Source organism: Heterodontus francisci, chromosome 27, assembly GCF_036365525.1.
Source record: "Heterodontus francisci isolate sHetFra1 chromosome 27, sHetFra1.hap1, whole genome shotgun sequence".
NCBI lineage: Eukaryota > Metazoa > Chordata > Chondrichthyes > Heterodontiformes > Heterodontidae > Heterodontus > Heterodontus francisci.
The window spans coordinates 13,659,658-13,675,025 of NC_090397.1; the positions used below are offsets into that span (position 1 = coordinate 13,659,658).

Here is a 15,368-nt window from a genome sequence, read left to right on the forward strand (position 1 = left end):
TCAGGGAGCTTAAAGGGCCATTAATTGGAGTCGAGCTGGTTCCCCATTCTAGCCCCACCCCACCCCACCCACCCTTTGACAATTGCCTCGTGTCTGGAAGAAGTGGGATCCAGTGCCACCCTCCGCGAACGAGATTTCCAAACAGCACCCCTTCCCGACCCCGACAATTGAAAATCCCGGCCCAGGAGTTAAAGGGACATAGGTTTGGCTGTTAGACTGAAACAGGCTAATCACAGAGCACCGCCCAACATCCACTATAGCTCCTATAGGAGACCTCTATTCACTATACTGATGAGTACGAACCACTGATCACTGGTGCAGTGCCGTTCTCATATCGCAGACTGAATGGCAATTATGCCCAAATGCTACTCATGTAGTATGGATACAATAAAATCTTTACAGACTGACCGATGGCTGGTGAATGAATGAATATACGTAACCTGGGCACTCAGCTACTATTTCACCACAATCCCCAATATAAACAAACAGTGACACTGCAGAACTGAGGCACTCAGCTCCTCAGGTGAACAATTAACTGTACTTGGTCGCACTTCAACTTGGCGAGAGAAGATTAAATTGCCTGGAATAGTCGGGATGCTCAACAAGTTTATAAGCCGTGCCTTTGTAACTGAATTCCCTGGTAATGGCAAACGGTTAGCAACATTTGTCTGATATAGGTAGTCACCAGTGATAAGCATGGACTTTGTAACAGATGGGGACTGTATGGTTTTTGTAGTGTATGTTATTGCCTTCACAATAGTGGGTGGGTGAGGACATTTCAGAATGATACCAGGGATGTGGGACTTCATTTACACGGAGAGTATAGAGAAATTGGGATTGTTCTCCTTAGAGTAGAGAAAGTTAAGGGAAGATTTGATACAAGTGTTCAAAATTGAGGGATGTTGAGAGTGAATAAAGAGAAACTATTTCCACTGGAAGGTGGGTAGACGGAGCTTGGTAATCAGGATACAAACTTAAGATAATTGACTAAAGAACCAAAAAGGGGGAGATGAGAATTTTTTTTCCACATGCAAAGAGTTATGTTCTGGAGTGCACTGCCTGAAAGGGTGGTGGAAGCAGATTTAACAGTAATTATAATAGTAATTATAACAATATTAGGCAGGAACTGAAGAATTTAGATTGGGGACGGCTGTTTGAGGGTAAATCAACATCTGACATGTGGGAGTCTTTCAAACGTCAGCTGATTAGAATCCAGGACCAGCATGTTCCTGTGAGGAAGAAGGATAAGTTTGGCAAGTTTCAGGAACCGTGGATAACGCGGGATATTGTGAGCCTCGTCAAAAAGAAAAAGGAAGCATTCATAAGGGCTGGAAGGCTAGGAACAGATGAACCCCTTGAGGAATATAAAGACAGTAGGAAGGAACTTAAGCAAGGAGTCAGGAGGGCTAAAAGGGGTCATGAAAAGTCATTGGCAAGCAGGATTAAGGAAAATCCCAAGGATTTTTATACATATATAAAGAGCAAGAGGGTAACCAGGGAAAGGGTTGGCCCACTCAAGGACAGAGATGGGAATCTATGTGTGGAGCCAGAGGAAATGGGCGAGGTGCTAAATGAGTACTTTGCATCAGTATTCACCAAGGAGAAGGACTTGGTGGATGATGAGTCTAGGGAAGGGAGTGTAGATAGTCTCAGTCATCTCATTATCAAAAAGGAGGTGGTGTTGGGTGTCTTACAAAGCATTAAGGTAGATAAGTCCTCAGGGCCTGATGGGATCTACCCCAGAATACTGAGGGAGGCAAGAGAAGAAATTGCTGGGGCCTTGACAGAAATCTTTGCATCCTCATTGGCTACAGGTGAGGTCCCAGAGGACTGGAGAATAGCCAATGTTGTTCCTTTGTTTAAGAAGGGAAGCAGGGATAATCCAGGAAATGATAGGCCAGTGAGCCTTACGTCAGTGGTAGGGAAATTATTAGAGAGGATTCTTCGGGACAGGATTTACTCCCATTTGGAAATAAATGGACTTATTTGCAAGAGGCAGCATAGTTTTGTGAAGGGGAGGTCGTGTCTCACTAATTTGATTGATTTTTTGAGGAAGTGACGAAGATGATTGATGAAGGAAGGGCAGTGGATGTTATCTATATGGACTTTAGTAAAGCCTTTGACAAGGTCCCGCATGGCAGACTGGTGCAAAAGGTGAAGTCACACAGGATCAGAGGGGAGCTGGCAAGATGGATACAGAACTGGCTCGGTCACAGAAGACAGAGGATAGCAGTGGAAGGGTGCTTTTCTGATTGGAGGGATGTGACTAGTGGTGTTCCGCAGGGATCAGTGCTGGGACCTTTGCTGTTTGTAGTATATATAAATGATTTGGAGGAAAATGTAGCTAGTCTGATTAGTAAGTTTGCGGATGACACAAAGGTTGGTGGAGTTGCGGACAGTGATGAGGATTGTCAGAGGATACAGCAGGATATAGATCGGTTGGAGACTTGGGCAGAGAAATGGCAGATGGAGTTTAATCCAGACAAATGTGAGGTAATGCATTTTGGAAGGTCTAATGCAGGTGGGAAGTATACAGTAAATGGCAGCACCCTTAGGAGTATTGACAGGCAGAGAGATCTGGGCGTACAGGTCCACAGGTCACTGAAAGTGGCAACGCAGGTGGATAAGGTAGTCAAGAAGGCATACGGTATGCTTGCCTTCATCAGTCGGGGCATAGAGTATAAAAATTGGCAAGTCATGTTGCAGCTGTACAGAACCTTAGTTAGGCCACACTTAGAATATTGCGTGCAATTCTGGTCGCCACACTACCAGAAGGACGTGGAGGCTTTGGAAAGGGTACAGAAGAGGTTTACCAGAATGTTGCCTGGTCTGGAGGGCATTAGCTATGAGGAGAGGTTGGATAAACTCGGATTGTTTTCACTGGAACGACGGAGGTGGAGGGGCGACATGAGAGAGGTTTACAAAGTTATAAGTGGCATGGACAGAGTGGATAGTCAGAAGCTTTTTCCCAGGGTGGAAGAGTCAGTTACTAGGAGACATAGGTTTAAGGTGAGAGGGGCAAAGTTTAGAGGGGATGTGCGAAGCAAGTTCTTTACACAGAGGGTGGTGAGTGCCTGGAACTTGTTGCTGGGGGAGGCGGTGGAAGCAGGTACCATAGAGACGTTTAAGAGGCATCTTGACAAATACATGAATAGGATGGGAATAGAGGGATACAGACCCCGGAAGTGCAGAAGGTTTTAGTTTAGGCAGACATCAAGATTGGCGCAGGCTTAGAGGGCCGAATGGCCTGTTCCTGTGTTGCACTGTTCTTTGTTCTTTCAAAATGGAATTAGATATATACTTGAAAAGGAAAAATTTGCAGGGCTGCAGGGAAGAGCAGAGACCTGCAGGGGCACAGCAGGCTGAATCGTCTCCCTCTCACAGACCTTCCTACCTCAGTTTAGATTTCGGCTGAGGTGGGATGGTGGCGGGGCGGGGGAGGGGGCAGTGGGAAGAGACCCACCCTATTTTATGCTCTCTGCTTCCAAACCTGCGGGAGAACAGCATAAAATTCCACCCATTGTTCCAATGGCCAGTTTATTTCCCACTCTCTCATTGCAATAGAACTCCCAATTCAGACATAAATGTTTCCCATTTCTCCCCCACAGCTGTCCCCTCCTCATGGAACTAACTGTTGCTGCTACCAGGAGCTACCGGCCCTCTGGTTTCTTGCTTAAGGGATCATTCTTCATTGGTGAACTGAGTTAGTGTTAGCAGGTCATTAAACAAATAAATCATTGCACAGCCACGCCTATGCTATTCCTCAGCCGACTCCCTCTGTGCTGCACGATTGGAGATACAGTCTGCCCTCTCAGGTGCACGTAAAAAGTTCCATGGTGCTATTTGAAGAGCAGAGGAGTTTTCCCCAGGGTCCTGCTCAACATTCATGCCCCAACCAACAGATTATCACATTGCTGTTTGTGGGAGCTTGCTGTGTACAAATTGGCTGCCAGGTTTTCTACATTAGAACATTGACCACACTTCAAAAGTAGGTTAATGGCTCTAATGCACTTTGGGACATCTGGAGATTGTAAAAGGCACTATAAATGCAAATCCTTTCTGACTCGCAATCATGTGTGGGTATAATCAACACTATTTCATCTATTTCTAGAAACCATTACAACTCCTCACCTCAGCCACATACTCAAAACGATGGCTTATGGGAAGAAAAGGCAGGTTAGGTTAACATTATTTCTATAAAATAGCCCCTACACAAAATCATGCCTCTTTAGATTACTGCAGAATGCGGTCACATACGATAAAAAATTGCACCTCATTTCAAAACTGAAGAGATATTTCCAAACCCATTACTTCTGCTTTTTCAAAACAAAATATGCAGGTTTCTATCTCTGGAGAAGATTCTTTTCATCTGCCTTTCAGTCTCTAGTTTGCTTCTGTACTTCTGTCCACATATTAAGAGAATGTTCAGCAGAAGCAAAGTTAACTTGACATGCCCAGTCTAATTGTCATAACTGACGGTCACTTCATGAATTAGTTCGGGTGGAGGCTTGCAGTTGTGTTTCCTGCTATCCTAATGCTCAAAGTTTGGACCTTTGATACTGATGTCACATGACTACCCAGACCTCTGCCAGAGTTTGAAATTATTACAGTAACTGGACAAAGGGTTTCAGGTTTAAACCTCCAGCAAAATTACTACCATCTCAAGCATGACTGTAAACAGAAGAAGCACTAACCTTATTCAGAAGCTCTGCATTCATACCAGGAACAGACAACTCTGCATCGGTCTGGATACCAAATGTGTGTAACTCGCACCTGTCAGCAGATTAAAATGTCGATCATTTGCATCTCTGTTAACAAACAGTATGTCCGGTATTATTGCGGGAAGACCATCAATATTTTTGCACATCGAATCGTGCCACAAACTCCATCTTTTAACCAGCTTCATTGTACAGTGCAAGAGGATTAACAAATTGGAATGGAAATTAGAACAAACCGCAGAAAGCAAAAACAAGAAAGTCAGTATTCACTTGTGTTCCTTTCAGTTTGCATTGCAAATTTGCTGTCTGATCAAAGCATTGTTAGCTTTAAGACCGGGTTTTAAAAACACTCTACAGCTCTGCTGCTGTAGCATGTCGTAGTATTGGCAGTGACATGCAAGAAGCTATAAGCTGATGGCCGACATGCAATTCCCAACTCATCGCCTCCCTAGAATACCACTGGTAGGGTCCTAGTGGACAGTTCCAAAGTGGCAGTGGAATAGTTCAAATGGCCAATCATGGGCTCCTTCTCTCCAAGCTGAATATATAAGAATGGCAGGTGCTGTTGCACAAAAGCCAGAGGGATCCACTTTACCTCCATTAAAGAGCATATCAAAAGTGTGTGATGAGGCACTGAGCACCAATTTTCATCAATCATTGGAGCTCTCGGTTTGGCCGCGTGCGCTGGTCGAAAATGGGCCCAGACTAAACTTCTAGGCCTTAAAGTCATTCTCTGCAGCTACACTCGTCTGCTGGACTGGATATCATTCTCCACTTCCATTGGCAGCATGAACTTCAACATTGTAAAAAGCACATTGATAGGCTGAGATATTTCAGCTAATAATTGGCTGGGACAGGTATGTTTACTGGTGGCAGACCTTCAGTTTATCACTGGAAAGAAACTCCTGCTATAAATGCCTCCAATTAGTTAAAATTTGATTTGAATATCATCAGTTTTCAACCAGAATCAAATACATTTCTTTTTAAAATTCATTTCTGGGTTGTGGGTGGCATTTATTACCCATCTCCTGTTGCCCTCGAGGTGATGGTGAGCTGCCTTCTTAAACCATATAGTCCATATAGTGTACGCTTGGGAGCTTCAGATTTTGACCAAGTGATAATGAAGGAAGGGTGATACATTTTCAAATCAGGTTGGTGAGTGATTTACTGTAGGATTTATTTACTTAACAATTGTCTGATTTCAGAAATGGCTAGAGTTTCAGTCTTAAGTGGTTGAACAGTTGTTGACTTAGATAATTACCTAGACTTGCTGTTGAGTAGCTCATCATTTGCTGAAGCCATTGGCTTTTGATGTTCTATGTTGTTGGAATTGGAGCAAAAGCTGGAAGGAGCCACTGGGCAATTCTGGAAGTGAGAGACTGGATAAATGTGCTCCAACATTAAGGCATCTATCAAGGAAATTACACAAGGTGAACGTTACATCTTAAATTAAATAAACTGCATGCATGTAATCCTAGGACAGCAGCATTTTCCAACTGAGGGTCACTGTTGCCATGGTGGCCTCCAAGGTAGGACATGGCAGCTCAGTCATGGGGATTTGACCTTCCTGCTTTAAAACATCTGTGGTGCTTTGTCTGTGTTATTGTTAAAAATTATTACATCAGGCCACAAAAGTATCCAAGCACAACATCTAATTAATGTTTGACTCGCTTAGCAAAGAGCGATGTTAGAAGTGAGGTGAAGGGCTTTGTTCTACTGAAGTAGGAACATAGGGCCAGTAGCAGGCCATTAAGCTCTTTGTGTATGCTTCACCATTCAATTAGACTATGGCTGGAATGTTTCAAGATAGTTTAGATTCAGCAATGGGGCAATGAGAGGGCACAAATATAAGATAAACACAAACAATTAAAGGGAAAGCTAGAAAACCATCTTCACAAAGGGAGATCAGAATGTGGAATTCTCTGCTACAAACAACTTTTGTAAACTTTGAGAGAGAATTAAGATTGCTTAAAAAAAAAAGGAAAATGAAAGTTTGGGAGCAAATGGAAGAGTAGGATTAGACTTGGTTCCTCACTGGCACTATTTTGATGGATAGAATGGTTTTGTGCTGCATCATTTGGGGATTCCAGTACTTTAGGTTTCTAAGAAAGGCTAACCTAGCTTTGACTGGATGACCTCCCCCTCCTTTACAACAACTTACATCAGCAAGCAAAGCCCCTGCCAAATGATCCTGACTTTCAAAAACAGCAAAGCCATCTTGAAACACAAACCCAAGACTAATAAATATTCCCATCACACAGGGGAAAAAAATGGCTCCAAAAACAAAACAATTGATCAACTCCAGACCTCCACAGAGGAACCGATCATCACTACTGATTTTGTGCTCTTTGCCAAAAAAAGCAAAAAAAAAACCAGTAAGCAAAGGGTAAAATTGTAAACTCAAACTACATTATCATTCATCATATTGATGAGTTGCAAAATATACATTTTTGTCACAACTGCACAATCTTAGTTAAGGACCTTACATAAAATCAGCAATGAAGCAGTTCCATTGTGCAATGCTCATTAGCTGAGTTAATCGACAAAATTTTCAGTCACAGCAACTTAAGGGAGAATTTTCTACCTTATGAACATCTAGAAGCTGATGACAAGGATTCAGAATCTAAACTGACATTCCAAAGCAGCAGTGAGGGCCTGTTGCATTGTTAAGTGACAAAAACCAGTTTCTCAATAACCACAGCAAAGATTTTTCTTAAAGAATAATTTGCAGATTGCAAGGGTTTTCTGCATTCCACAGTCATGTTAGACAAGGACAAAACCAATATACAGGGATGGTTGACAGTAGAAAAATAATGCTGCATCCATACTTACATTGCTACAAGTTTCAACTAGAGGTTAAATCCTGAAATTGACCATGCTTACCCAGCAATGGTGTGCAAGGACATGTGTTCACTGAATTATGGATCTTCCCATATTGACTACATGGCAGTGAGTTGTGGGGATCTTGACTCAGTCCTAAATAATGAACAACTTCTGGCCTCAGTTCTTTGCAGCAATTTCCTGCCTGTTTGAAGATAAGAGTCAGGTTGTTATTCAAAACACATGCTCCACCAGCAATAAACATCCCCCCCTCTCTGATCTCCAGCATCCCACAATATTGCTGCTGTTGTCCTGGAACACCACAGATGCCAAGTTCCCCACCATTCCCAGTTGGACATATATTGCACCTAGGTCATTGTTGGGCTAATAATCTGGGACTCCCTACCATCGCCACAAGGGCTTCAGTGGTTCAAGGAGAAGACTCAGCACCAGCACCACCTCATTATTGTAAATTAATGCGCGCAGGTGGCAGGCATTAACTGGGGATTCACTTGTGCTCCTATAAATAGGAACAGACTGAAACTGTGGTTGTTGGGTTAGGGGGTGCATGTTTGTAAAGTGCATAAAGATTGGCACCAGTTCCATCCTTCGGCACTGGGCTTTCTGGAATATAACCACTGCCACCATGGTCAACTAGGGATGGGCAATAAATGTTAGCCTTACCAGGGATGCCCATATCCAGATAACAAAAGACCCTCAAATCATATTTTTTAGTTAGTGTGTTTTAAAAAGATAAAGTATGACTGACAAAATGTTTGTTAGGCCAAACTAACATATCTCCACAGAAATTGTAACATTGTACTTTCGCTTACTGACTGAACAAATTGGTCATAAAATGGATTTGACGATAATCTGGAGTGTCAGGTTATAGCACTTAAGTTCTTAAAAGAGGGGAGGAGGAGTAAAATACACCATCCCACATAAATGCAAAAAGGAGGAACTGACTGCTGGCAATTGTCAGCACTGTCAATAAGCAGAACTAAGAAATTCAAAACAAAATGAAAATAGGCAACGCATCCCTCATATACATCTAATAGATTCAAAATGATAAAATATAATGGCACAGCCAAGGAAGTAAACTGTTAGCAAACATGCGCAAGCAGCAAAAAGATTTCAAACTCTTGCTAAACAAGTTTTCATTCAGGAAAGGGTTAGTACAGACTAATTCAGTAGATTTGTTTTTTTTTTGGGAACCTCCCAGAACTTACAAACATGGAAGCCTAGCCTAAAATGGCAATGACTGTCGAGTTACGTTTGATTGCAGGCAATTATGCTGCAATATTATGAAGATCTTAAGGATTGTTCCAATCTAAGCCCAAACTCTGGTAGAGCTTTTGTAACCTACCATCTATGGATAGAATTGTTCTAGAAAACATTAATAAACTTGCAGAATGAGCATATAAATCATACACAAGTGTGAGCTGCTGCATTTTGGGAGAAGGATTCAGGAGGCCTCAAACTTGTAGGAAAATAAGGCCATATTTTTATACCCCCTGCGGGAGCGGGCTGGAGGCTGGGGGGGGGGGGGGGGGGGGGGGCGGGTGTGGGCTGTGTAAAACTGTGTGGGACGAGTTGTGGGGGGGCTGTTCCCATCGCCTTCCGGCCTCTGCTGCAATTTTACGAGCGGCGGGAGAGGGGACAAACGGCCCGCCCACCACAGGTCAATTACGGCCCTTAAGTGGTATATTACCAGTGGCGGGTGGGCACTGTGTCAGCTGTGGAGGCTGTCCGGTAATATCAGATGACCTCCTTGCGGGCCTGAGTGTGGGGGGCCCTCATGATCAGGAACCCTGTGCCCCACGGAGGGCACCCCACCCCTCCCAGCAGCTCCTGCCACCCTTGCTACCCCATTAGCGCACCCCCTACCGCCCTCCTGATTGACCCCCACTCCTGTCACCAGGGACCGGCCGATTGTCCCCAGCCAGGCTCAAAATTCCCACTTACCTTTTTTCGGTGGTGGCATCTGCGATCCTCCTGAAGCTGGGTGCAGTCCCAGCAGTGGCCACTGGTCCTGGTGGCGCTGCTGGGACTGACTAGCTGCTGGTCCCGATTGGCTGGCAGCTCCTGAATGCGGGATCGCCTGCCTCAGTGGGGCCGAAGTCTCGCCCAAGGCCAATTAAGGGCCTGGGCCACGTAAAATCTCTGCATGGCTCCCAGTCCCGGCAGAGGCGGGTTCGCCCATGACTGTTAAGCCAGTGGGCATGACCTCTGCCCCCGACGTAAAATCCCAGCCGAAGAGTCTAAATAGAGTAGGGGAGCAGTAGGATCTAGGGGTACAGATTCGCAAAGCACAAAGTAGCAGCGCAGGTTTATAAAAGCCATAAAACATGCAAACCAATACTGGGGTTCATTTCTGGAGGAATAGAATTGAACAGCAGAGAAGCTATGTTAAATTTGTATGGAACCTTGCTTAGGTCATACTTTGAGTACTGTACACACTTTTGATTTCCATGTTTTAAAAAGGATAAGGCACTGGAGAAGGTGAAAGATGATTTACAAGGATGATACTAGAACAGAGGTTACAACCATCAAGAAAGATTGAACAAGCAGGGGGTCTTTTCTCTAAGAAAAAAATAGATGGCTGAGAGTTGACCTGATAGAGGTCTTGAAAGTTATGAAGGAGTTTGAAAGGGTAGGTGTGGAGAATACATTTTTATACTTGTGGTGAATCCAAAACTAGAGGTCTTAATAAAAGATAGTCACGAATAAGTGCAATAAGGAATTTTGGAGAAACTTCTTTAGCCAAGATGTGTTTAGAATTTGGAATTTGCTACTACATGGAGTAATTAAGGCAAATAGGATGGAAACATTTAAGAGGAAGTTAGATAAACACACACGGGACAAAGCAATAGAAGGATATGTTGATGGGGTTAGATGAAGTAGGGTGGCAAGAGACTCACGTGGAGCTCAACACCAGTAAAAAGCAGTTGGGCCAAATGTCCTGTTCCTGTGCTATAAATACTATGTCGTTCTATGTAAAACACCAAACAGAGCTACAGCTTTCCAAAAGAAACTCGGAGAAAGACAGATTTATTTATTTAACATTCCATTATACTGAAGGGGAAACAGAGGGCTAGATTTTGTTGAGGAGGTGGGGCTCCCAGCGCCAGGCCAGAAAAGCGGGGGAACCCCGCCTCTACCTTCTCCTGCCCCCTCGGAGCGACCCTCCGGTCTTTTTCCATCAAAGTTTCATGAGCCAGGATCCCCGACCATTTAAAGATGGGGATCCCACCTCCATGAGCTGCCGGCCAGAGGGTCAGCAGCTCAGTAGCACCACCAGGAGCGGTGGTCACTGCCAGTGCTGTAGAGGCCTTGGACCCAGGCCCAATACTGGAACCCTGGGACCAGATGTAGGTGAGGGGTGTCGCCAGGGCCAGTCAGGAAGGCCGCAGCGAGGGGGTGGTTGTGCGGTCCAGGGGGAGGGTGGGTCCTGGAGGTTGAAATAGTTCTCAGCAGGGGCCCTCAGTGGGCCACAGATTGCCCCTGGAGGAGAAACCCACCCCCCAACCAAGCCCACAGGAAGGGCACATCATTTTACAATGCCCTTCCAGCATGGCAAAGGCACCCTTCACTGCTGGTAAGATCCCACCAGTGTGAAGAGGCCCTTACTTGGCCATTAATAGGCTACTTAAGGACCTTAATTGGCCTCTGGGCAGGAAGGCCACAGGCCTGACCCACCCCTGTAAGATTGCTTGGCAATGGGGAGGCACCGCACCCCAGCCCTTAGACAGACAGCCATGGGGGGGCCCATAAAGTCCTCCCCTGAAATGGGGAAGAGACAGCATTATGTGTGGTGTACATCAAACAATACTCAGATGCCTTGTAGGACTATTCTGAACAAATCTTCTGGTTATAGGAACAACATTGAGTATGTTACACCCAGGAACTGACTCTGTTCTGGCATCACGTCTGTCAACATGAATTCAGATTAAGGCTTCAATTACATAGTAAATGCAGTGTGAATGCAAAGTAAAACCACTTCACAAACACTACAGCTGCACCTTAGCCACAATTCATGTACAATGGTAAAGCATGTTGGAAGTGAATGGAAATTGATAGAGACACATACAAGGGCAGGAAGGTAACCTCCCGACTCCCCAGTGCCTGCCCACCAAGGCACAGGTCAGGAGGGTGATGGAATACTCTCCATTTGCCTGGATGAGTCCAGCTCCAATACCACTGAAGCTTACACCATCCAGCACAAAGCAGCTCGCTTGATTGTCACCCCATCCACCACTTTCAACATTCACTCTCCCCCCCACCAATGCACAGTGGCAGCAGCGTGTACCATCTACAAGATGCACTGCTGCAACTCACCAAGGTTCCTTAGACAGCACCTTCCAAACCCACAACCTTTACCATCTAGAAGGACAAGGACAGCAGATGCATGGGAACACCACCACCTACAAGTTCCCCTCCAAGCCACACACCATCCTGACTTGGAACTGCATCACCGTTCCTTCAATGTCGCTGGGTCAAAATCCTGGAACTCCCTTCCTAACAGCACTGAGTGTACCTACCCCACATGGACTGCAGCAGTTCGAGATAGCACCTCACCACTGCCTTCTCAAGGGCAATTAGGGATGGGCAACAAATGCTGGCCTTGCCAGCGATGCCCACATCCCATGAATGAATTAGAAAAAGCACATCCAGTAACTAGACAACCCACTAATTACTGCACAGTTTATGGACTTACAATCTGCATCTTTACTTTTACTGAAAAGAAATGTGGAGAATATGTAAGGAAGTTGTATGAGGTTGAATGTTATTGGCCTTGCAACTATCCTTCCTCTCCGGCCCAAAGCATATGCCAGAAATGCACACCAGATCCATTCACTTGTTAAGAGAAAGAATGAATTTGAATTTATAGAACACCTTTCATAACCTCAGATTGTTCCAAAATGCATTACTTGGATATACTTTTTAAATTTGGTCACTGTTGTAATGTAGGAAACACAGCAGCTAATTTGCACACAGCAAGCTCCCACAATCAGCAAGGCCTTGGTTTATCATCTGAAAGACGGCACTTCCAACAGTGCAGCACTGCACTAGAATGTCAGTCTAGATTCTGTGCTCAACTCACTGAGATGATGAGGTTTGAACCAACAACTTCCTGGCTCCTAAAGAATACCTAAAGAGAAAGGACAGGTTGATATATCTGGACTTTAACGCTTTGGGTCAAATTGGCTTCTCTGTGGACTTTGGGTTTTTGCAGAATGCTCTGCTTTCATTTCAGATTTGCATTCTTTGCAAATGTTTTCCCTTTTAAAATAGTGCCTGTTCTATAACTGTCCCTCTTAAACTGCAATCAGTAGTTTCTGAAGTGTTGTGGTGGGGGAGGAAAGGGTTAAAAGTGAAGATTGACAACAAAGCAGAAGAAAATGCTTTTTAATTACCATATTTATTATACTAGCCAGATCCCATTAACAACAACTTTGAACAACTTCATTGTGTTGGTGATTGTTGCTCGGCTACGAGTTATTGCATTTTATAAGATCAGCATGCATTCCAGGAAGTATGAGGCAACTATTTTTACCTACCATTTCCTCACATGAATGTGTTAACATTTGTGATTTGAATATGGAAAACAATTTGAAGAAACAAAAAATATTTCCGGTCTTCAATGCACAAATTCAACCACTGCTCTTTCACATGTCTACGTTGCACAAAGCACATTCCCCATACATCAACTGAGTTCGGGTAAATGCTCACAATTTATTCTCGGCATCAGCTTCTGCTCAGTGGGTAGCACACCCACTTGAAGGTCATGGGTTCAAGACCTACTCCACAGACTGACATTAAAATCTAGGCAGACACTCCAGTTCAGGCACAGAGCAATTGTTCACCAGAGGTGCAAGTCTTTCAAGTGAGAAGTTAAACTAAGACCATACCTCCCCTCTCAGGCAGGCTTAAAAGATCCTATACTGTTCAAAGAAAAGCAGGGGAGTTCTTCTTGTAATTTGACAAATACATATTCTTTAAACACCACCACAATTCATCTCATTGCTGTTTATGGGATCTTGCTCTGCACAAATTGCCCATGTTTGCCAACAGTGACTACACTTCAAACACACTTCAACAGCTGTGAGGCACTGTTGGATGTCCCGAAGAATTGAATGGCGCTATATAAATGCAAGCTTTTCTTCCTTTCTTTCTCATTTATCTTTGTGGCTCTTATGACAATAGAGCTGACACCTCTTCCCCACCAGGGCTGCTCCTGGGATTTTTCTTAATGAACACAGACAGGATGACCCTCGTGACTCTGCTCATGGACAGTTGGACCGTGCCGTACCACCTATCCTTCGTGGAACAGTTTCTGCGGGAAAACACCTTCGACCACCGATCCATCAGGCAGTGGTCTGCACGGAATGTCCTCAAGGCCCTACGGGAAAAGGAGACGGTGGATCCTGTCGGATGGTTCCCCGAGCAGACCGTCAAAGTCATTTGGCGGAATGCCTCATCACCAGAACTCTCGAACAAGCACCAAGACGTAGCTTGGCTGGTGGTGAGAAGGGGCCTCCCCGTCAGATCCTTCATGCACACCCGAAGTCTCGCCCCCTCCGCACAATGGCCCCGCGGTGGCTGTGGTGGGGAAGAGACGGTTGCCCACCTCGTCCTGGAATGTGTCTTCGCAAAGCAGGTGTGGAAAGAGATGCAGCGGTTTTTGTCGAGGTTCATCCCAAGCAGCTCGGTAACACAGGAGTCTGTGCTCTACGGGCTGTTCCCAGGGACGCACACCGAGACAAACATCAACTGCTGCTGGAGGACTATCAATTCGGTGAAAGACACCCTTTGGTCTGCCTGAAACTTGCTGGTCTTCCAGCGCAAAGAGTTGTCCACCACCGAATGTTGCAGACTGGCACATTCCAAGGTCCAGGACTACGTGCTGAGGGACGCACTAAAGCTTGGGGCAGCCGCAGCAAAGGCTCAATGGGGAAAGACCACAGTGTAAGGTCTCCCCGCCAAGCTGAATGGAGGGGCTGGATCCATGGGAAACCCCTCGAACTGTATCGGGAAAATTCTGTGTGCTGTAAAATGTAAAAATGAATATGGCATGTCAAATGTGAAATGGAACAGTTGTGAGGCAACTCATGATGCAATGAAGGAAACTGATCTCCCTTGCAATGTTTGAATTTTTTGGTGCTGTTTGGAACGGTTTGGAAATGTATTTTTTTTTAATACAGATTTTTATGAATAAAGTATATTTTGGAAATAAAAAAAAAATGGACACATTAAATATTTGTCTCATTTCCATCTCTCTGTTTCTGATCTCTTTTTCTTCCTGTGAATCGGTCTCACTTTCTCTGGTCATCTATTAGTTCACCACTAATTCTATAAATCACTTCCCTCTCTCCACTCTCACACTTTTTCCTTTATTTCCCTGAAGTATCTGCAGCTATCGAATTATTTGAAGTAACAAGGAAGAAAGAGGAGGGCAGTTGATGTGGTCTACATGGATTTTAGCAAGGCTTTTGACAAGGTCCCACATGGCAGACTGGTTAAAAAAATAAAATCCCATGGGATCCAGGGAAATGCAGCAAGGTGGATACAAAATTGGCTCAGTGGCAGGAAACAAAGGGTAATTGTTGACGGCTGTTTTAGCGACTGGAGGGCTGTTTCCAGTGGCGTTCCACAGGGCTCAGAGTACTGGGTCCCTGCTTTTTGTGGTGTTTATTAACAGGTTGGACGTAAATGTAGGGGGCATGATCAGGAAATTTGTGGACGACAAAGATTGACTGTGGTAGATAGCGAGGAGGATAGCTGTAGGAAGATATTGATGGTCTGGTCAGATGAGCAGAAAAGTGGCAA

General features: G+C 44.7%; 1 protein-coding gene across 4 annotated transcripts in view; it reads right to left on the bottom strand.

Annotated features, from left to right (window-relative positions):
* lrmp (lymphoid-restricted membrane protein) overlaps positions 1–15,368 on the bottom strand; it is a 146,269-nt gene that overhangs the window by 54,505 nt on the left and 76,396 nt on the right. For all 4 annotated transcript variants that reach the window (XM_068058877.1, XM_068058876.1, XM_068058878.1 and 1 more), the window contains exons 20-22: positions 7,602–7,743; positions 5,980–6,127; positions 4,695–4,773 (exon numbers count right to left, since the gene is read on the bottom strand). In XM_068058877.1, coding sequence (XP_067914978.1) covers positions 4,695–4,773; positions 5,980–6,127; positions 7,602–7,743 — 369 coding nt within the window. The remainder of the gene's footprint in view (positions 1–4,694; positions 4,774–5,979; positions 6,128–7,601; positions 7,744–15,368) is intronic.